General features: G+C 40.6%; 1 protein-coding gene across 3 annotated transcripts in view; it reads left to right on the forward strand.

The window, feature by feature from the left end:
* The window catches only part of POU6F2 (POU class 6 homeobox 2), a 322,297-nt gene extending 298,567 nt beyond the window's left edge, over positions 1 to 23,730 (forward strand). For 2 of the 3 annotated variants that reach the window (XM_061997033.1, XM_061997035.1), the window contains exons 8-10: positions 10,584 to 10,752; positions 19,778 to 19,946; positions 23,226 to 23,730. In XM_061997033.1, coding sequence (XP_061853017.1) covers positions 10,584 to 10,752; positions 19,778 to 19,946; positions 23,226 to 23,730 — 843 coding nt within the window. The remainder of the gene's footprint in view (positions 1 to 10,583; positions 10,753 to 19,777; positions 19,947 to 23,225) is intronic. The other variant, XM_061997036.1, reaches the window with a different exon arrangement.
* The last annotated feature ends 386 nt before the right edge of the window (positions 23,731 to 24,116 follow it).

Consider the following 24,116-nt stretch of genomic DNA (forward strand, 5'->3'; position numbering starts at 1 on the left):
ACATTTCTGTTTCCCTGATTGTTACCTTGTCAGTCACTAAAATGGTTCTTTTTAATGTGAATGATTTTTCACCTATCTACTCTCTGTTTCATCTGTCATAGTGCTCCCCTGGCATGTTGTAAACAGGAACTGTTAGCTGTTCATAGTATTCCATACTAACTTAAGAAGTTCACATGTTCCTCCTACTGATTCAACTCCACCATTGTTCATCATCTTTTTTTGCTGCCTGATAAAACCCTTCCAAATATTTGGTATAAATCCTTTGAACTCCTTTCCTGGAAAAAAGGATTTTTATTCCCTAACTCTACACCTCTTGCATTTTTAAGCTGTTTATAACTCATAATAAAGAGGCATCTCGTAACCTGAACTTCTGCATTTCTTCCATGCCTCTCTCAGGAGGGATCTCGTCAAAATCTAGGTAGTATGGCCAAATGCACAGTTTTTTCAAGAACAGATGAGCTTGTTGTAACAGCATGCTAGTATCATCATTTGCTATCAGATTTGAAAAACCTCTTTGAAGGTGTCTATCCATATCTTTACCAGCACATGTTGACACCAACACAGCTGGCAGAAGAACTTGAACCGTGAATAGGAGTCTTACAAAATTTAGGAAAGGATTCACCTTACTTAAGTTGGTCATAGAGAAGTTAGGTATCTGGTAAAAGCTAGTTAACTAGATTTCTCATAGAGACAAAGAGACATAGTCAGGGAGACATATGCATGTCCAATGGACAGCTCAAGCTGTCAAAATAGAATATTTGTTAGGTAAGTTGAATCTTTTAATAAGTATCTTAAGGTATCTACAGTAAGCATTGATGTGAGGGGACTACAGTAGCTATTTTAGGATGGACAATGCTTAGATGAATTAAATTGTAAAATAATCTGGCTGCCAGTAACCACTGAGGCTCAGAACACATTCTTGTTTATGAATTCCTTAAGCAGCTTTCCCAATAATTGGTGTTCCTTGCCTACATAGGAAGAACGTCTATTGTTTTCCAGTGTGCCTCATCAGGCAGGTTCCCATCTTGCTGTTGTCTAGCTCTTTCCTTCTACAGACTAGATTCATTAAATTCATAGTCCTAGCTGTCTTCAGTCTTATCTACACTGCCTGCCAGAGCTTTTCATATTTCATCATCGTCTTATAGCACTACCAGCTTTGGGCTTCTGCCAACTCTAACACAATAAACCAAGCTACTAGGTAGCATTTTCTTAGGCAGTCAGTTCCCCATCTTCATTGTCATTGGCTATCATGCTCTAGATTAACTGTTGAAAAGACATAGATAGCTGGCATAGATAGATGAGTTTATGGTCATTCTTGTACATCTACTTTCCAGTTTACATGCTGGAAGTTTTCTTCTCAACCTACCACACACACTCTACCCTCTCATTATGACAACTCCCTGCAATCCCTCGTTATCCTCTCCCATTAAGATCTGACCAGCTCTCAGCCATTTTCTCTCTGCAATGTTCTTATTGCTTTGATGATCTCTTTTTTAGTGAGAAGCTCACTCTTCTTTCTTTATATTTGAATATAGCATCCAAACTGTGTTGTCATTTGTTTTCTTTTGGTTTTTATATGACTTTTAGTGATGAGGGTGACAATTTTTTCTCACTTCTTTCTCTTTTCCTTTACCATCAGCATTACAAAATTCCATTTCATCAATGGATAAAATGAGTAAATTTTTGAAAGTCAAGATTACCAGATTATTTACTGGTCTAAGGGACAACATCAGAATTTCTGTGCCACATCATGAACAATTGTAACTCACATCTCTTCCTAACCTTTTTTCTTTATGACATCTGCACTTACAGGAATAGAGTAACTCAAAAAAGACAATATAACTGCACCCCACCATAGGAAATAGGAAGATATCACTCCACTACCTCTGTCATTCTAAGGAACTGAGGCATAGAGAGAGTGAAACACTAATCACTGTAGGAACATTACTCTTGCCTTTGAATTATACACACATTAAAGTCTGTTACTGTAATATTCACATTATATCATTCCTGATGGGATCGAAAAGATGACTGATGCACCTGGTTGGCATCTAAAATTGTATCTCCTACAGAAGCCCAGCTGTGTCCTCCACCTCATTCAGCAAGCCAAGAGATCTTCAGTTACAGTGTGTACTTTGAACATAGTTCTAATCCCACTAAAAGACTTTGAGAGAACTGCTGTCAAAGGCTTACCCCTTTACATTCACAGCACTCCAGCACTTCTTTGCTGTAGTCTTAATTTTAAGCTATGTGCACAGCCCACGTGAACCTAAAGAGCTTTTTCATGCTACTTCCCAAACGTACTTACTCTGTCAGTCTTATAAGCAGTGTCTATAGAAGTCCTCTATACTATATATACACGATATATTATATAATACAGAGAGAGAAGATATTTATTAGGTATCAAACAACTTTCACATTCAGATTCATATATTCACTTACTTGAATTTAGTTGAGTAACCTAAATCCAGGTGATAGAGTACAGTAGTTGGGCAACATTCAGGGCAGGGTTGACTGTGAAAGTGATCTGGCATGAAGCAAGTAGATATGCATAATAACTCTTCTCTCCATTTGTTAGATCATAGAATGATAGAATGGTAGGATTGGAAGGAACCTTTAGAGATCATCCAGTCCAACCCCCCTGCAGAAGCAGGTCCACCTAGATAAGGTCGCATAGGAACGCATCCAGGTGGGTCTTGAAGACCTCCAAGGAAGGAGACTCCACACCCTCCCTGGGAAGCCTGTGCCAGGGCTCCTTCACCTGAACAGTTAAAAAATGATGATTTAGGAAAACATTTTTGGAGCCCATGCCTGGTCATGTAGTATAGTAAGTCTGAAGACAGGCTTGGTCTGCCACGATGCTCTCAAATCGTACAATGGCCACAGCAGACCACCACTCTCTCAAAAACAAATGTATGGTACATTTTAGGAAATGTAGACAGTGTCAAGAACTCTGTTTTCAGGAGAAGTGGAAGCATGAAACACTTAAACTAGTACTCTGTGAGGCATTTCAAAGTGTTTGGGAATGTCATTTTATATTAATGTGTTTATTTTTCAGCATCTTCCATGGACTTTAATCTTTACTCGAGCTAATGTCCATATTTCCCAGGAAGAACTAGCTGACATCAGAAAAAGTTGAAAATCTTTATTTGCATCGTAAAGGTTATTGTTTAAAATGTATTTTTTGCTCTTTTTACCACTTCTCTTAGTTTCATCTCTTCCGCCCTTTTTGTTTTACTCGTCTTTTTCACCTCTGTCTTCTCTAATTTGTTGTGTTTCCTCATCTCTCAGATTTTCTTTTCACTGAATCGTAGAAAAATAAGACTGGAAAGGGCCTGAAGAGGTTATGCAGTCCATCCCCTACCCTTAGGCAGGATCAACTGTCCCTATATCATTCTTGACAGATGTTTGTCTAACCTGTTCTTAAAAATCTTCAGTGATGGAGGTTCCCTGACATCCTTAGGCAACCTAGGCCACTCTTCTTAGCATTAGAAAGGTCTTCCTGATGCCTGACACTAGCCTCCCTTACTGCAATTTAAACTCATTACATTCTTCTCCCTTCCATTAGAGCTGCATTTTGCCCTTGCTGTTTGTCCAGACTCTGTAAAACCAGCAGAAGTTCTGTTATGATATTGGCAATATTCTCTCAAAGTGTGTTCTTTATTTCCACTTAGTTTCTTTCTCTTTCCTTATGTCATGTAAAATACCTTGTTACTCTGTCACTGTCATGTAACCTTCTGGATGCAGGGAACATCCTTGATGTCATAAGAAGACCTTAATAGAAGACTCCAGTCAACCATCACAGGTTTAGGAGTATCCCACATACATAATTTAAGAACAAAATATAGTCTTACAGACCTAATTCATTCTTTGCTTCTGCAATTAACAGAAGACTGATCACCCCAGTGGAGTGTCTAACTGTGGAGAATCCTCTTGAACCTATCCAGGGAAGCTACACACTCGAGTGAGCTTCTGCCATGCCTGTACACCACTGCACACAGCACAGGAAACAAGCAGGAGGAACTAGAGATGTGAATCTCCACATCTCACAGGCCCACAATCTCATTGCAGTTACTGAGACGTGGTGGGACAGCTCCCATGACTGGAGCTGGAGCACAGACATGAATGCCTATGTGCTATTTAGGAAAGACAGGCCAAAAAGGCAAGCGAGTGGAGTTGCTCTCTATGTGAGAGAGGAATTAGAATGCATTGAGCTCTGTCTGGGTGGGAATGAGGGGTGGCTTGAGTGTTTATGGGTGACAAATACGGGGCAAGGTAGTGTGAGTGACATTGTTGTGAGAGTTTACCTTAGACCACCTCATCAGGAAGAGGTCTTCTACAAACAGCTGAGAGCTGCCTCACAGTCACAATCTCTGGTTCTCATGGGCTACTTCACCACCCTGGTATTTGCTGGCAAAGCCACTCAGCCAAGCACACACAGTCCAGGAGGTTCCTACAGAATGTTGATGACAACTTCCTGTCACATGTGATTGAGGAGCCAGCAAGGAAGGTTATGTTGCTGGACATTGTACTAACAGATAAGGTCTGATTGGAGAGTGAAGTTTGGGGGCAACCTTGGCTTCAGTAAGTATAAGAATTTAAGAGCACTGTCAGAATATATAGGGATGAAACAAGGAAAGCTAAAGCCCTCCTTGAGTTAAATCTGGCAAAGGATGTAAAGGACAAGAAGAGAGGCTTCTTCAAATATATCAGCAGCAAAAGGAAGGCCAGGGAGAATGTGAGATCACTGCTAAATGAGATTGGTGCACTGCTGATGGAGGATACAGAGAAGGCAGAGCTACTGAATGCCTTCTTTGCTTCACTCTTTACTGTTTGAATCCAGCCCTCAGAAATCCCAATCCCTGGAAGACAGAAAGTCTGAAGAAAGGAAGACCCTCCCTTAGTTGAGGCGAATTGAGTTAGGGATCTACTAGGCACTTGAACACCCACACATCCATGGACCCTGAGGGCTTGCACCTGTGACTGCTGAGGGAGCTGGCTGACATTATTGCTAAGGCCTTCTACGTCATTTTGGAACGATTATAGTGAGGTGCCTCAAGACTAGAGGAATTCCAATGTCACTCCAGTCTTCAAAAAGGGCAAGAAGAAGGACCTGGGAAACTACAGGCTAGTCAGCCTCATCTCCATCCCTGGAGAGGTGATGGAACAACTTACCCTTGATGTCAATTGTAAACACATGAAGGAAAAGATGGTTATCAGGGGGAGTCAACACAGATTCACCAAGAGGAAATCCTGCTTGACCAACCTGACATCTTTGTTATGATGGTATAACTGGCTGGCTAGATGTGGGGAGAGCAGTGGATGTCATCTACCTTGACTTCAGCAATGCTTTTTGATGCTATCTCCCATAACATCCTCATCAGAAAACTCAGGCAGTGTGGCTTGCATGAGTGGACTGTGAGGTGTATCGAGAGCTGTCTGAATGACAGAGACCAGAGGGTGGTGATCAATGGCACAGAATCAAGTTGGAGGCCTGTGGCCAGTGGAGTTCCACAGGGATCGGTTCTGAGGCCAGTCTTGTCCAACATCTTCATCAATGACCTGGATGAGGGGACAGAATGTACCTTCAGCAAGTTCCCTGGTGGCACCAAACTGGGAGGACTGGCTGATTCACCAGAGGCCGTGCTGCCATTCAGCAGGATCTTGACCTTCTTGAGAGTTGGGCAGAGAGGAACCTCATGAGGTTCAACAAGGACAAGTGCAGAGTCCTGCATCTGGGGAAGAACAACCCCATGCACCAGTACAGGCTGGGGATTGACCTGCTGGAGAGCAGCTCTGCAGAGAGGAGCATGAAAGTTCTGATGGAAAACAAATTTTACATGAGCCAGCAATGTGCCCTCATGGCCAAGAAGGCCAATGGCATCCTGGCATGCATCAAGAAGAGTGTGGCCAGCAGGTCAAGGGAGGTTCTTCTCCCTCTCTACTCTGCCCTGGTGAGGCCTCATCTGGAGTCCTGTGTCCAGTTCTGGGCTCCTCAGCTCAAGGGGGAGAGAGAACTGCTGGAGAGAGTCCAGTGCAGGGCCACCAAGATGATCAAGGGACTGGAACATCTTCCTTTTGAGGAAAAGCTGTGGGAACTGGGGCTCTTTAACCTGGAGATACTTAAAGGGTGGGTTTCAAGAGCACTGGGTCAATCTGTTTTCTCTGGTGCTCTGTGACAGGACAAGGAGTAACAGGCACAAGCTGGAATACAGGAAGTTCCACTTGAACATGAGGAGAAACTTCTTTCCTGTGAGGGTGAGGGAGCCCTGGCACAGGCTGCCCAGGGAGGGTGTTGAGTCTTGTTCTGAAGAGGTTTTTCAAACCCATCTGGGCATGTTTCTGTGCCTCCTGATGGAGGGGAACCCTCTTTATCAGGGGTTTGACTGGATAATCTCTAGAGGTCTCTTCCAACCCCCAGCATTCTATGGTTCTGTGATACTAGCTTCGCTGTTGACAGGAGCATGTAAAACTGATGTAAAAGAAGTAAAAATCAGGTTTTGTAGTTTTCAGTTTATTCTTATAAAGTATTATGCAACATTTTATACTTCTCATATTCATCTTATTCCTCTAGCTGTAGCTTGCATGCATATATTCCTGCCAGATACTGATCAGTGTTGCATACAGTCATCATTCTCAGCATGTCTACTATATCCACCTACACAGAATGGCACTTACAGCAACCACTTCTGTAATTTCTATGCCTCCTCTGTCTTTAGATGGAAAATGCACAACAGTCATAAATATAATTCATGTCATATGTACGTGTCCAAAATTGGGAAAAGTCAGCTATTGCAAGTTCAAATTGATTCTGTCATCCAGAATCTAATTCATAATCTAATCGTCGCTTCTCCTTAAGGCTATTTCTGGAGTGGAAATTACAGTGGATGAAACGAGAGAGAGTATTTTAATGCAATTTCATGACATAGATAACTATCATTGTTCTTTAAGCAGGACATTTACAGCTTAACCGTCACGTCTGTAAAACAGGAGGTGTGCTGGAAATTATGTAGGGAGCTAAAGATGGAATCTCCCTCAGTCCCTGATCAGGCCTTAAAGTGACTCTTCAGCCTCTCTGACCTCATTGCTCCCTTTTGCCTCACAAGCAGTGAGTTAGAAGCCAACTGTCTGTAAAGATGCCTTGTATGCTGCTGTTTCACCTAAAGTCACTGTTCATCCAGACTCCACAGGCCATATCCTGAGATTTTTCCCCAGCTAAATTCTGAGAATTTCTTACATTTGTCCAAGGATTTCTGGACATCTGATGAGAAAACTGCCAGGCTTCTGGGTAGCCCAGTTACTTCAAAAATACATTTGGAAATGCATTTTGCATTACAAGTGCAGAGAATCAGACATTTCCTAGACATAACTACTATACTGTGTATGTGGTACATTGAGGCTGTGTGAACTCTTTGCCTGCACAACTGGAGAATGCAGAATGCAAAATTTATGCCAGTTCTTCATTGCCACATGAGGCACCTTTTCCCAGCCTCTAATTTCAATCACCTGGGTCGTTCATCCTCTTCACTATAAAACGCAAGGCATACTCATTCTCTTCTTTTTTCATTAGCTCTGCCTATATTTGAGACAGATATCATAGAATCATAGAATGGTAGGGGTTGGAAGGGACCTTTAGAGATCATCTAGTCCAACCCCCTGCAGAAGCAGATTCACCCAGATCATATCCCACTTAGTCTTCCCTTCTTTAAATTAAACATGACCAGTTCAATCCAGGTGTCTTCATAAGTCTCAGGTAACTCCCAGACCTTCAGACACTCTATTCTCCTGTAGTTGGTCTAGACTTTTTCTGAAGATACAGCATCAAGTTCTGGACATGATGTCACCCCTCCAGAGGTCTTTCTAGTGCTTAGTAAGAAAGATTCTTCACACACACTGCAGACATCACTCCCACTGCATGGTATGGGAGTTGCCTCCACTCCACTTTTGCAACACTCAAGGATTGCTGGTAGCATGTTCAAACAGACCAGAATCATTTTGAATCCTAATCCTGTATTCCAACCTATCAAAAGTCCCTCCTACAACATCATCAGTATGTAAATTTAGTAAGCATATTCTCTTCTCCATCATCCAGGTCATTAGGAAAATGGAGTGGTGCAGAATGAGGGCAGACATCTATGAAGTACCATACACGCACACATCCACGGGTAGATATCCTCCCTCTTGGCTGTGTTTTCCAACTACTTTTGCATTCATTCCACAGCAATTTCATCTAAACGATGTTTCCCTAGGTTATAAAGAATGTCACACGAGGGAGTGTTGAGAGACTTGTAAAGTCAAACCACCTACTGCTTTTTCCCTGTCCGCAAGGCCAATTACCCTGTCTTAGAGGGAGATCAGATTGGTTTGACACAGTTTGTTCCTAACAATCCATGTTGTCTGTCGCTACCTTGTTTTCTTGCGGGTGCTTACAAATTGTTTGATTATTTTCTTCAGTGCTTTTTCATGGGTTGAAGTTTACTTGACTGGACTATAATTTTGCAGATCTTTCTTTTTAAAAATACCTACTACAGTTGCTCCTCCACCCTCGCAGATAAGCACTCACACCTTTAAGACTGTTCCAGATAATGTGAAAGCATCTAACTCATCTAAATACAGTACTTTTCTTCCTTCTTGCCTAGGCTGAATTATTTAGTTTTGTCAGAGATTTCCCTTGGACAACAGACCCAGGGCCCAACACCTGCCTGTTTCTGAAAGCTACAGTCTGGAGTGATGCAGCCGTAACAGATGGGCACTCTGTTTCTGCAGTATTCCTCACAGCCAGCCATCCTTCCTAGTGTACTGCTTCCCTCAAGGAGAATACTATAAAAGTAGACATTCTGGGTTGGGAGCACTCTGTTAATCTGGCCCCTAGTGAAAATGTTTTTAAAGGTGCCCAATGCTTGCATGAGTCTGAAATCTGGAAGACTTTTAGTCAGCTTCTCCATTATTTTCCCTTTAATAAAGTGCCAGTTTTATTTTTAAAAATATGTTTGATCCAAGAAATCTCCCTGAGATAAAATGTTTTTGTTTATTGATCCCTAGGGAAGTCAGAATAGGCTAACACTGGTCAGATAAATAATTTTCATTATTATTAAACGGTAACTCAAAGTTTCTTGCTTCATTTTGAGTTATATCATTCCATGTGAGAGGTGGAAAAGGGAGCTGTATTTTTTTCCATTCTTAAACAGACCCATAATAGTAATAATGTCATTAAAATTGTTAATCTATATTCCACAGAAAAGTGTCATCTTGAATGTGATCAGATACCTTTACCTACCATGCCATACAATTTGTTGTTTGCTTAGCACCAGTCACTTCTATGTGTTCTGGGAACATATTGTATATAATTTGAGTATTATTAATGAATTCAACTCCTTTTCTGAAGTCATTTTCTCAGTTAAATATCAAAAGAGAAAATTCACACTCCTGAGAACTCAAGAAGTAGATTTAAATTACTGATCTAAAGTAAGGACAAATAGGCCTTTACCTTTCCCCCTCCCTGAGAAAGCAGACAACAGCTGTTACTTAAAAGCAAAGCCTTTTAGTACATTTTTGCAATCTTTTTTGATCAGTATCAAGAATCAACATTAAATAAAGGTATAATAAGTAACAGTTAGCTGAATGTATCAGGACTATATTAGTGTATTATTAGACTCTGAAAGGGCCTTACTGTACTACCAGAAGCCACTTTGAAACTGAAAGGTCTGACAGGGTATACCTTACTTCTGTAGGGAGACTGCTCTTTGAATTTGCCTGGAGTTTTATGCGAAAATCAGTACCAGAGAATGGTCCTAGTTTTCAATTCCATGTGAAAGCTAATTTCATTATTATAATGGGATGACAGGTGCTCTCCTTTCCCCTAGCAAACAACCAAAGACTACACTGTTGTAAAGTTAGTTAGAAAAAAAAATTGTAAAGCCAGATTCGTGTGTCACAAAGTATACTTTGCATCTACCATACTCAGTAGGCTTTTTAGGTGTGTCTTACTTGACACAGTCCTGAGGTGAATGGGGCTCAAAAGTTTCACTGTGTGTTTTAGGCAAGGACCATTTATCAATTGAGGAAAAATATTTCAACATTTTCTTTTGTTCGCTGGATTTAATGTCATAAAATAAATCATTCCTTTCTGTAGGAAAGGGATTTTCCCCCAATTTGTCTTCTCCTCCCCATTGCCACTCCTCTTGGCTCTGGTCCTACAGTACACAAGGACAATGCTAATTAACACGAGAATCCATGTAGGGAATAAAAATCTGACTTCATGAGTCAGAAAACAGGTAAGGATATACATTTATTAAATCAAAATGCTGCTGTGAATGTCATAGGTCTCTTAGCACTCATTTCAAACAAGTAATTAAGTTCTATTTAGATCAAATATCTTGTTAAACTGAGGAAGAGTGGAAAGTCAGAATTCAAAAGAGCTCAGACTGCTCCTGCTATAACACTGTGTCACCTGCACTAAGTCCATGGTATTTAATGCTCCTGAGGGATTTGTTCCACAGAAGTAGACGGCTGAGATACTGCATTGAAAGTTTCCTGTTACTGCTTCATTTTCTAAATACCTATTTTTACATTTTAACATATAGCTCCATCAGCCCTCCCAGACGCAAGTGGGACAAGCAGCCTCACAACCCAATCTCCTGCATTTGGCTCACAGTCAAGCATCTATGTCTCAAAGCCCAGTGCGTCAGGCTTCCTCTTCTTCCTCCTCATCCTCCTCCTCTTCAGCTTTGAGTGTTGGCCAGTTAGTCAGCAGTAAGTATTGCTCCCTGGCTCTCCTTAATTCTCCCCTCTGTTTGTCCTCCTCACTGCTGAGTTTCCTGACTTGCTTTCCCTCCTGATTTGTTTTGGTTTTTTTTTTTCTTTCTCATATAGAAGATTGTATAATATTAAGTAGAACGACTTTTACCAGTGAGAACTGTTAAGTGCTGTCACAGATGAGGCTTAAGATGAACATTTCTTGAGAAACTGTAATCAATGCTAAAAACAGTCATAAAATATGTGGTAGCAGCTGTTAATTTATTTATGAGGGCAGTTATGAGGACAATTGAAATGTAGTTGATGTTCTTTGGAAATTAGAAGTTTTTGAGATAGTTGATATAATGAATTGTATTGCTCAGAATTTGGTGGGCAGACAGATCCTCCTGCTTTTGGTCAGGCTGCTTGTCATTACTATTTGTTTGCTTAGTGTAGCAAACCGTGTTACAAATCCCAACACCACACCAACTCAAAGTGAGAGACCTTTCTTGCCAGTAGAACTTTGCACAATTTAAACAAGAATGAACTGTAATATGTGAGAGGAAAGAGAAGCACACTGCAATGAAATAAATGGATTTCAGCATTAGGTTTCTATCAGCTGACCTCCTGGACAGTTCAAAGCCTTTTCTGTTACTTTATCATCATTAGCTGTGGCCTTTACATAACAAAAACAAGTTAAAAGTATACATAAGAAGCATTTGCACATCTGCAGAAATATGAGTGTATTTGGGTGACCTTGTTCAAAGATACTCTATGTACATATTTCAAGGAAACAAACACTATAGCTCACGCCATACTGGTAACATAAAATATGTGACTGATACAAGCTTGTGTAGTGCTTGGAGAAGCTATCATACAAGGGAAGATATGAAAAAAATCTTGGTTAGATTATTTCAGAGATTGTTTACATGGGGAAATTACTAGCAGAGCTTTAGTGGTAAAATTATGCTGGTGTAAATCCCAGTGGGAATACTTTTATTCTGGAATAAAAATATCTGTGTTGGTTGCTTGTAAGTACATAAAATATATAGATACAGATATAATTATAGAGATAATAAATATATAGCTATTGCACTCTCAGTAAATTTTCTCATGTAGACAAGCTTGTAGGAAGAAGACAAATAAGAGGCTTCATGTTAAAAATACACAGTTACCCTTTGTCCATGCAGGAAAAGTGACTAAAAGAGCTAGTGCAGAATAAGTCAGTTTTCAATGGTTAGTCTAGAATAGTCTCCCTTGTGGACATTATTCTGAAAAAAATAGTCTAGAATAATTACTGAGGGATACTGTACTCCACTATAGCTATTCCAGTTAATTTCCCCACGTGGATATGCACACTACACAATAAAAGCACCACCGAAGAAGCCCTTTGAAGTGTACAGGACAAATCCATCAAAAGTTAGGAGATAACTAGAAAAAGTTGTTTGTTCAACAGCATGCAATTCCATATCTTATGATAACAATGTACGTTGTGATTAAAATCGCTCAGTCATGATTTTTTTGCTTCAGTGTATTCCCAAAGGAATTGTTTTAAGGATGCATCAGAATTACTAATGCAGCAGGCAGGCTGTTGTCCCAGGGTTTGTGCCTTATCTGTTTCACTAAAACGTTCCCTGGTTTGCATAGCGTTTGAGGCAGGGAGCTGTAGAAGGGTCAAGGATGGTCTTCAGGACATTGAAGGCTGAGGAGCTGAACCCTTCTATCTGACATGTAATTCCAGTGCAATGGTGGTCAAGTCACTTAAAAGAGATTTTTCACAAGGGCTTCCTCAATATCCAGCTTGAAACTCTGGACTTTAATTTATAGAAGAACCTGGTACTCAACAGTTAACAATTTTAAGTGTACTTTCACTGTAGAATTGTGTAAAGAACCACTTAAAGACACAGTCTAAAAAATCATCTCCTACTTGACCTAGACTGAATGCCCAAATAAGCTTTTTCTCTTAATATCTGTCCACTTCTCTGTGAATGAGAAGGGGAAGACCCTCATCTTGTAGAAACATAAGAAAATAAATTAAGATTGAAAAAACCAGAAGAGCCCAAGAGGAAATGTCCTTGGTGAAGAGCTTTAAATAGAGGTCTGGGGCCACACACTGAAGAAGTTAAAAGGCAATGTATCAATCAGTTCTTCCATAATGAAGCACAATTTGTCCTGTGCACTGGACAAGGCAGCGGTCAGTGGAAAAATAACTGGCAATCTGAGGCTCAAAGACTATGCCCCAGTGCCTTGTGGGCTGCTGCAACTGCAGCGTTTTGTAGCTTCTGACTGTTTATTTGTGCAAATCTAAGCATATTCTTTGAGCTTCATTTTTTACTTGGATAAATTTCAAGGCTGTTACAAAAGCAAAATAGTACTGTAAGCCAGTTTTGTGGTGAGATAATGCTGATATTCATAGTTGGAAATATGAGAATTTCTGTCAGTTGCATGATGGAAAAGCTGATGGGTTCTGTTACCATCTTCCTGGTCCTGCTTTAAGAAGAGTAAGACATGTGCTGTGTTCATGGATTTGGCTGAAAGCAGAGGAGTATGAGGTGCAGGAATATCAAGGAGATGCTCAAATGAACATAGACTTTTGTATTGTTCCTCTCAGGCTCAACTCCTTCCACCACTTGTGGTATTCCAGTCCCACTACTTCCTCACATTGTTCTCCACACTATCTGCATTCCCTTTGCCTCCCTCATTTTGTTCCTCCTGCCTTCTTCCTGCAGTCCTTTCCCCATAGTTCATGAAAGGTGTTTAGCTTTCTCCATTTCAGTTACCCCTAAGCTCCCAGTCAGTCTCTGTCACCAGATCATTTGTTGTATCATTAGTGTCACCTCTTTTTCTACTTTTTTTACTCTTCCACAGTGATTACTATTTTCTGCACAGTCAGACCTCCTCTCTTTCCACTCAAAACCAAATCCAAACTCCTCAGTAGTATTCAGGGATTTGGGGTTATTTTCCTTCCATCATTCCTTTTTCTTCAGACTTAAGGTCAATTTTTGCTCTTTCTGCATCTAAATCATCCACTCTCCCTGGAAGCCATCGGAGAAGTGAGGGAAATGATCACCAAGAAGAGAGGCGAGTCAGTCTGTCTTTACCACTGTTGTGGCCCAAAGCAGGCCAGAGCCACAACTGTAGGAGGGAGGATTCTTTTCCAGCTACTTCACTTTAGGCTCAAGCATCCTCAGTACAGAGAAAATATTAAAAAAAACTCCACACAGAGGTCTAGAAAATTTCCATTGAGTAGATATGAGCTTTGGAGGCTCACTTTCTTGGACTTGCTGGAGACAGATTCTTGGGATGACAAGAAGTCCATTACTGACACAGCTCCCTGATACCTATCAAGGCCATGCTCCAAGCTGTAGGGAAACTGAAATTTCTTAAAGAAAAGAAGTTGCTACCATTTTTTAACCTAGACAGAACATGTTTTATTGGCCTCTTTCTCAGAAGTAGCTGACCTGAAATTTGCCTTATAACGGCAAATACCAGGCAAATTTAGCCATAGTCAATACCCTATTTGAGATAAGGAATGGCACAGAGATAGTTGAGGTGCTCTCCCTTGCTCAAAATAAATTTAAAAAAAAAAAAAAAGAAGAAAGATCAATTAAATCAAGTGGGTAACTCAGAGGAAAGAAAATTTCTTTCATACAATAGAACTGAGACAGACTTTGTGCTTGAAATTAGTTCACTGGGACCCAGATCAAAGAAAGATGCTGTTGACAGGGATCTCCTCCAAAAAAGCATGATGATAATTATACATTACTAAGAAGTCTGGAATTGTTTTAATTTTATGTTTCCAACTTCATCCAATCTCTAGATATGCCAACAGACTGAGTAGTGTGAGAGACAGATCAACTAATTTCTGCTGTTTGCGTAACAATAGAAGTAAAACAGTCATCTTGGTGATCCTTAAAGACTGTCCAGCATGTTCTTGAGAGCATGTAGTCAGCCAAAAACTGGAGCTAACACTGAGTGCATAAGCCTGCTTGAGCTGGCACATAAGTGACATCGTTCCAGGACACAAGAGAGCTAACTGTTGGTTTCTAGTAATGTGGAAAGAGCCAACAAGAGAAGAAAATGTGGTCAGTTCAATAGGGAAATATCAAACCACCTGTGTAATGAAACGTGAAAAGGCAGACAGGATCCTTTACAGCATTTCACTGTTGTTAATACCATCTTTTTAGACAATTGATCATCCTGAATTTTAAAATTATTTCATGTGACTAAAAACACATTTGCATACAGCTGTGACTGCACACAGGGAAATAAATAGAAGGCCATCCGTGTTTTGCTTCCTTACAGAATCCATTCAGCTTCTGGGTGCGGACCCCTGAAGGGCAGGAGCATTACTTTGGCAAACCTATGTCCCATGATTGAACAAAGCCTTTTCAGTGTCCCAAAGCTTTATATAACAGGCCTACAATTGAAATCTAGTGCCTACCAAAGTCCATTCAAAGTCCTCTAGTGGGATGAGGCATGCAATGGGTCAGTGGTTCTGAAAGAAATCCGTAGGCATGAGGGCAGCAAGATACAACTGGCGGCCTTCTAAACATCTCTTCAATTGCTTTACATCTCCTGAGGCAAGAATATTGTTTTTTCCTGTCTCTCATTCGTTCCAAAGCTGCAGTCCAGTCCTCCAGCCCTAGAGTCAAGAACTTTCATAGAGGCTACCCTATTCCACAAATTGTTGCCAAATATACTAAAGTTCATGAAAAATCAAGTATATTCAGTTACTTTATTTTGTTAATTTAATTGCTTAGGGCAACCTAATGTCCATAAATGATTATTTTGTGCAAGTTTCTGCATGGTTACTGTAGAGAGAGCAACTCTCTTTACAAGGGGCCACCTCATATCAGTTAAATTACTGAAATAGTCTAAGAAAGGGATCAAAATTCGGCTTTGATAACTTTCATGTTCACATTCCTTGGTTTTATTCCTTTTACTTTTCGTTCTAGTCATATTGTCTTTATGATTTTACATTTTTTTTTCTTTAACATGTTTCTTAATTTTAAAAAATGTGCATTTCCTTCCATTTCTGGGGTTTTATTTATTTTCCTTTTTCTTTATTTTCCTATCCTTTTTTTTCCTCAGGATCATTGTGTTTGTTTTAGCTTCTTCCTTTATCTCATCCTCACTCCTTCATCCCTCACCAGCAACAAGTGCTAGGTATTTTAAAGACAAACATGTATGGTTGCTTCTAAAGGAAGGACATTTAAAAAGAAGCTCTGCTTAAAGAAGAACTGCAATATTCATCTCTACTCTTCCTATGCCTTCTATATGATTTCTTCATGTTGTCCCATCCTGTCTCAGTTCGTTTTTGTCTTGTTTTCTCTTTGTTCAGTTATATGTCATTATTTCTCCTTTTTTCCATTTTGTTTTCCTGTTCTCAAATGCATCCCTCTGCTCATTTCTTTAACCTTTCCTCCATATGTTCTCTTTGTAGGTGTTACTGGTTTCCTTCATGCTGAGACTTGTGTCTCCACAAAGTTCCTTTCTTCCAAACTCATTTTACCATCATCTTGTTACTATATCATTAAAATGCCTCTCACAAATGAATTTCTCTTCCTTCTTTCCCCTGAGCTCCAGTCCATTTTCCATTAACAGTGTTTCTTCCTGCCTTTCTTATCCGATTTACTTTCCATTGGACCTCCTCTGCCAGCTATTCCTCCTCCTGTCTAACTGGGGAAATCATTCCCTGTAATCCCTCCCGTGGTAGAACACTGGAACAGAAATTTGCTCTCCTTCTGGGAACACTGATTTTTCTCTAGCAACTCTCTTCTCTAACTATTAAAATCACGACGTATTTGCACTCACTGACATATTCACACGGGATTTTCAGAAGAATTCAAAAGTAGGAGCAATATTCCCTTCAGTAGGAAAAATGGAGTTTTAATGCAGGAGGATGGCCTGTGGATTGTATTTCTTCCACTGCTTGTCCACCTTCACTATCCACCAGGACATCTGCAGAATTTTACCCGGTATCCTTTTTGTTAGGAGATATGTACACATATGTGTACATATATATGTATATACATATCCCCTAAAATGATCCCAGACAACTCTCTCATCTTTCTCAAGCACCCAGTAGTTTCACAGACACAACAGCTATGTTGTATCAAGCCCTAACATACACTGATAGTCTTTAAATGTTCTTGCTATAGATCCCAAGCACTCAGTGAGATTGATATTAGTTGTTTTTCTATTGTCACTGCGCTTTCTTCTCTAGGATGTCCACTTAACTTAAAAAGCATGAGTTAGTTTACAGTCTTCAGTGAGCCACTCCTCCTAAAATGTGAAGTGCACTACACTCATACCTGTTCTGACTTCTCAGAACTTTGTTAAAATAAAGTCCATTAAGTATTTGTATATGTATGTGCATATGTTAGTCCACCGAGTCCGAGATTAGGTGTCAATGGCATTTCAAAGGCAACAGGGTAAAACAGACTGGAGCTGTTACACGATGATGTCAATAGAGTGGTCTTCATAGTACTATTTGAGTTTTATGGAGCTGGTAGAAATCAAGGAACTACTTCTACAGATTTCAAAGGGCTTTGAATCACACCTGAAGTAGAAGTTGTTCTGATTTGATACAAAAACTATTTTTCCAAGAGTTCAGGGATACAAGGCTTGAGCGTTTCAGTCCACCTCTGTTGGTACTTTCCTCCTCCCAAAGACGCTGTGTAAGAACAAATCCTCTTTCTCAACAGATACTCTATCACATATTACAGTCTATCCCTGTATTCGTGAAGCACATCACAGAGGTTTTTTTCTCATCTCAAGAAGAGCTCAGCCTAATTGTTCCCTTGTCCAACCCTCCCCACCCCCAAGCTGGAAAGGACTTTCCATGATACTCACTGTTGCAACAGTGCCATACCAGAAGGATCCATCAGAACTTGTCAGAATTTCCCTATAATCGTGTGGGAGCAAATAACCCCTTAGCTTTCTTACCTCCCTTTTTGTTCCTAATGGCAGTAGAGGAGTTTACAGGTGCCAGTTGCCATAGTGTTTGCTACTTTGAAAGTTCTCTAGGAACACCTGGATTGTCCTGTGTCACACCCCTAATAGCCTTAGTCAGAGGCCTTAAAGTGAAGGAAGGAAAGAGGTGAGGAAAGTCACATCTTAGTGCACTTTGCTCAAGGGAATCTTTGAGGCCATTATCATTTATGATATTTTGTACATTATCAGTTGCTCTTCAGAGACTCGAAGGATAGGTAAGCATCCAGCTCCATTCTGTGTCTCTGAAAGTCAGAACTGGTATGCCAGACAGACCGTGTATAGGATAAGTAGGAAAATTTCACACCTCCAAATGCAATTTCTCCACAAACTTGAGTGTCTCCTGTCATAGAGCCCACTATTTAAAAGCAAACATTGTGCACCCCAGCTTTATCCTGGATGCGTGCGTGCACATGTTCACGGGTGAGCTAGAGGACAGCACTGACAACAGGAGGGGCAATTCTGAGTGTGGGAGTGTTGTCAGAACCAGGTTCAGCCTATGTGTGTGTTTACCTGTGTGTGTAGTTCTTATGGTCCCTGGCTGCACACATGAGTGTTTTAAAAATACTATTGCTACGTGTCTACGTGTGCTGCTTACACTCAAGATACGAATCGATATATGCTAAATTTGTATATCAGAAAAGCCTCTTCCCTCTGTCTGTTATTGGACTAAAATATTTTTTATAGACACTTCCATCACAAGGGAATTTTACATCAGGTTTATAAACCCCTCAAAATAAAAGCTTTGTTACCGTAATGCTGACAAGCCTTTAGCTATATCAGTACTAGCAGGAGCCGCTCTCATATAGGGTTCAGCATAGTAATGTAGTCTAGCACTGTCCTTGGACAACTGCTTGCATTTACAGAAATTGATGGGTTATTGTGCTGCAAACTTTTCACCTAAGAAGTCTGAGGAATGAGGTGAAGAACAATAGAGATGTCTCGCTGGGAGAATGGCTTCACTACACGGAGGATTGCACAACACTTTGAAATCTTCCACCATCCCAGTCCCATGCTGTCTCTGACTTGGCAAGCGCTTTCATTTAGCCAGGGATCAGTAGCTTGGGGGGAAAAAAGTTCCATTCTCCAGCTGTTGTGTCATTTCCCTTGATAAGTCCTAAATTGACCGAGTTATCCAGCACCAAAGGAGCTTTCCTGTGGTAGACACGCTTTATTATGTGCCCTTTCAGGGACAAAGGCTTCTGTGTCAGTAAACTGCTATGGAGAAGAAGGACAGATTTATTCTCACAGCATTATAAGCATTATCTTCTGAGGGGCTAATGTAAAAGTAAAAAATTGTGCAGCATTACCATCTGAAACCTAGTGGCTGATGTTGCTGCTCCTTGATTATCAACCTGATGGGAGGCAGAATGAAAAACTTGAAAGGCTGCTTCTCAGAAGGGTGTATTGTAAAAGATGATTTTTAAATTAAGGAGTTTTTAAAGGCAGCATTTTGTATGGGCTTGTTCATTTGCTGGGTTATTATGGACATTTGGCTGCCAGTTTGGGATGGGTATTGTAGAAAAGGAAGGTTTGTGAATCTCCTTATTTGGCATTCATTTTAGATAAAGCAGAAAGTCTTGGTTTCAAATTGAAAATCCAAGCAGATTGTGCATATATTTAGCCATCCTCACAGATTGCAAATAAATATACTAACACCAGCCTACCTTCTGTGTGTGATAAGAAGGGGTAAGCGGGGAACGTGCTTGTCAACCTGGGGAAGATTTTGCAAGGCACAAATGTCAGCGAGGAGCCCAGGCACACCCCCACTCTGAGGCGAGTTGGCCATTTTCGGTTCAGCAACAATGTATTAGGAAACATTTCACCAGCACCTGGAAGCACTGCCAGACTAGTTAATGTTTTAGCCATCTGAACCTGCTTCATGACACATCTGACAGGGCAAGCCTGTTTTGGGTTGTGGGAGAAGAGAAAGGGATGAGTATTAAAAACAGTTAGCATGAATGTCTTGACAATGGAAGCTGGTGTAAGCCTCGCCCACTCGTTTGTGATGCAAAGAACTGATATGATTAAAAAAATATCTCAACAGATCCTCAGACAGCCACGGGAGAGGTGGATGGGGTGAATCTGGAAGAAATCCGAGAATTTGCCAAAGCTTTTAAAATCCGGCGCCTGTCCCTTGGCCTGACACAGACTCAAGTTGGCCAAGCCCTAAGCGCCACCGAAGGCCCGGCCTATAGCCAGTCTGCCATCTGCAGGTAACGAGTTACATCATAAACTCTCCTCTCCTCTCCTCTTTGCTCTTAATAATTATTCAGTGTATCACGAGGAGCATGCTTATGTTTGAGTCACGCGTCTTGAGAATGTATTATTTAATCTGGGTCTTAAATTAGCCAATGATGATGCTATCTGGCAGATAAAACGTTCTCACTGTGTCCCCCTAAACTTAACTTTAGTCTTTCTTTTTTCTTCTTCTTCCTTCTTTTTTAAACAAGTGAGAAACAATGTTCCTGGCATTGAGACTTAATTCAGGAGACGAGCTGGAGACCCTGCTGATGCTGGATAAGCACCAGCTGACCCTCTTCATACTGTGCCATTTTCTACAGATAGGGTTACTGAACAAATATTTCATGGCTGCATCCCTGCTAAGTTAAAACCTGTATTACTGTGGTTAGCACTTCACATATACGATGTTAATGATGATTTACCTAGGCAACACAGAAGGGAAAAAAATATCCTTCCTGCTATCTTGCAAACCAGCAGCTATTCATCTTTTATCATCCAAATGTTTGCTAAAAAAAACACCAGACAACTCATGTATGTGAAGCAGAAGCAGAAATCTGCCCTAATAATAAGAAATGATAATACAGTCTTGACAGAATTAAAGTAGTTAGGAGCAAACACCATATATGCACGTATGTGTGTTACAGTAATCCCATGTTTATGCATGAGGTAACAAACACACTTAGATAACAGCTTTTTCCTCTTGGGCAATGCCTTACAGTCCTCCTCCATCAGTGAAAGCCAAGAAACCAACTCTAAGCTCATTTAAGTGGATTTTGTTCTTGGTGATCCATGAAATGCTCTGTCTTTTTATCTGCTCTTTATACTTTTAATGTATTCCCCATAGAACGGAAGTGTACTTTTCCTGCAGTTTAAGACTAAGGTTATAAATAACATCAGTATGGGGTAGTGAGCTTGCAGCTCACATTTTGCTCAATGATTTTCCATAAAACCCATTGATTGTTGTTAAATACAAAAAGCTCCATAGGATCCTCTCACTTCTATGGCCTCCCCTACTGTTTTTTCTTATAAGATACCTCCCTGTAGAAAATAACCTTTATTCAGTCTATACAAGGATACTACTACTGGGAAATTTGTTTCAAGACTTGTATATCGTTATACCACACAACACGTACTGCAGCATCAACACTAACAAGTGAGGCCAATGATATGAATGCTATTGCTCCCTGTCACTAAGGATTAATTTTTATCTTTTTTTTTTGCCTTCTCTTTGCTCAATTGGTACCAAACACCTAAAATGGGTGGAGTTTTTATCAATTGCCAACTTGCTGTAGCCTTAAGTTGCCGTTTAACACGTACTTTAAAGTGATAAATTGCAGCTTCCTTCGGATTTATCTAGTTTGCTGTCTTCTCAGTTCCTCCATCTGCTTCACACCTGAGAAAGCCACTGTGGATGGTTTGAATTTTACTGAGAGAAAAGGTCTCCCCCCAACCAATTATCATGAAAATTCCAATAGCAATAAAGTCAAAGCACAGACAAAAGCCCAAAATGTGGAGACCTTTTACATAAGGCTCCTTAGAGAGGCACATTGCTCAGAAAATGAGGACTGGGTGCAGGAACTGGTCTCAAGTACTGGCAAGGTTGTATGTTTTTTATTTCCTTTGATCATCCCAGTTGGATATCACTTGGGGCTGTAGTGACCTGCTATGACCATGCATTTCTTGTTGAGCACCAAGACAAGCTGCTTCAGTGGCAGTATGCACAAACAGTAGGTTTATTTTTTTCTTTTGATGGTACCAAAAGAGTTTCAGCACAAACTCCAGGGTAAGGGAAAGGGTAGTAAGGTAAGCAAGCTTAACGACCAACTGGGAGGCAGAAATAGAGTCTGTTGGTGGCCTGTGCAGGTCACATCAGCAATATACCACCCTGCTGACACATGCTGCATGCAAATACAGCATGTACTTAACTGGAGACAACACATTCTGAAACATACACTTCAGCCTGAAATAACACTGGATGCCAAGGAAAGACATCTTACAGTCAATGCCACACTAGTGTCCCAGTTACAAATTCTTTGGAGCGTCACTACCTGAAATTATTCCATGCCTTATGCTTTGTTTGTCAGAAATGCTTTGTTTCTTGCTTAAATGCTTTCTGCAGCTGCCAAATGCTGGATAGAGGCACTAAAAAATTGCCAAATCCAGTCAGCGAGTTGCTTTGCATTGATTCGGTGGGTCTCATCTCCAGAGCAGGTGGTGCTGAGCGGGGGTGCCTCGGCGCTGGGCGGGCTGGAGGCTGCAGCAGCTTGAATTGCTGGCTTTCCACAACGTGCGGGGTGGACACAGTGGGCAAATACAAATGGGTGGCATCAGAAGACTTGGGTTAAGACATTTTAACGCATAGCAAGAGAGGATGAACTGGGTAAATGAAGGAAACGAGTACTTACAAGACTTGAAATGTGCAACTCAGCTCTTCTGCTTGTTTTCGTAAAGGTTTAAAGCTTTGTGTGGCTGCTTTTCCAGATGTTTTATAATACTTGTAAAATCTGGTTTGGCAAAAGACTTTTGATGGCAAAATGATATATAGAAGACCTCATTTACAGGAAATGATATCATTCCGGTACTGTTTGCAGAAATCCCACAATAAACCCAGCTTGGTGCCACAGTGTATTAGGAGACTATTATGCTGGGTTTCATCTGGAAAACATGAGTCTGTCTTTGCACATTGTGGGGGCAGTCAAGATAATTGCAAAGTGTCCAGCTGTTTGAGCTGAACACCACTGCAGCTATGGGAATCTTTTTCCGACCCAGAAAAGGGATATAGCGTTAACTTGCAAACAGTGAAAATTGCTGAAAAATGAAAGGAAAGGAAACCTGATATTCAGAGGCCAGTAACTGCCATTGGCTTGCGATATTAAAGCTGTGGTGTTTTGGGCAAGATGGGATAGGAGGGGAAACAAAAGGATTAATCACAAAGATGACAAAGAGCAATTGCCTTTGATGTCATTTCCTGTAATTAGACTTTAGCCTTAAGGGTTTTTAAGATGGTCAGAAGTATGAAAACGCGGCTTATAACCTGTATTATTTGGTGCACTCAGAATTTCAGTGTAGTGCTTGTTTTGTGTTAGCTTAAATATTTAGCTCGCTCTATATATATATTTATAGATATACCTATCTGCTAGTTTTCGTAATCCATTGTAAATTACCTCTGCCAGTCAATTAGTTAGGCAGGCAGGAAGTCCCACCCTGGCAGAGCATCAGTGTAAGACTCTTCTTTCTCAATTTTCCCTCAGACACACCATCCTGAGAAGCCACTTTTTCCTACCACAGGAAGCCCAAGAGAACACTATAGCTAGCAGTCTGACAGCCAAACTGAACCCTGGCCTTTTGTATCCTGCCAGGTTTGAAAAGCTGGACATCACCCCTAAAAGTGCCCAGAAGATAAAGCCGGTGCTTGAGCGGTGGATGGCTGAGGCTGAGGCCCGCCATCGAGCAGGTATGCAGAACCTTACCGAGTTTATTGGAAGCGAGCCATCCAAAAAGCGCAAGAGGCGTACCTCATTCACGCCACAAGCCCTTGAAATCTTGAATGCCCACTTTGAGAAGAACACACACCCCTCTGGGCAAGAAATGACAGAGATTGCAGAGAAACTGAACTATGACCGGGAAGTAGTTAGAGTTTGGTTCTGCAATAAGAGGCAAGCACTGAAGAACACAATTAAACGTTTGAAACAACACGAGCCCGCGACGGCAGTTCCTATGGAGCCTTTAACGGACTCTCTGGAAGAAAACTCCTAAAAACAAAACTAAACTAAACCACACACACACCAAAAACAAAACAACAAAAACCAAACCAACAAACCCTGCACCAACAGGAACGTAACCATTCGAACTCTGTGAAAAGAATACCTGTTCATCACCCTTGTAAGTAAAAGACTGAGAAAACTACAAGAAGGACAGAACAGTTTATAAATGTCCGTGGGTTTTCCTATTTAAAAAAAAAAACAAAAAACAAAACAAAAAAAATACACAACACTTACTGTGTGTGTGTCGTAGAATTAGCTCCCAAAAAGAAAGAAAAAAAGCCAGTTTTTTTTCTAAAAATGGACTTAAAGTAAACCAAATAACTGCTTACTTTTTTTCTGTATATTATGAAAATGTGAACACATTTTAAGGAAAAACAA

The sequence above is a fragment of the Colius striatus genome, chromosome 5 (genome assembly GCF_028858725.1).
Source record: "Colius striatus isolate bColStr4 chromosome 5, bColStr4.1.hap1, whole genome shotgun sequence".
Classification (NCBI taxonomy): domain Eukaryota; kingdom Metazoa; phylum Chordata; class Aves; order Coliiformes; family Coliidae; genus Colius; species Colius striatus.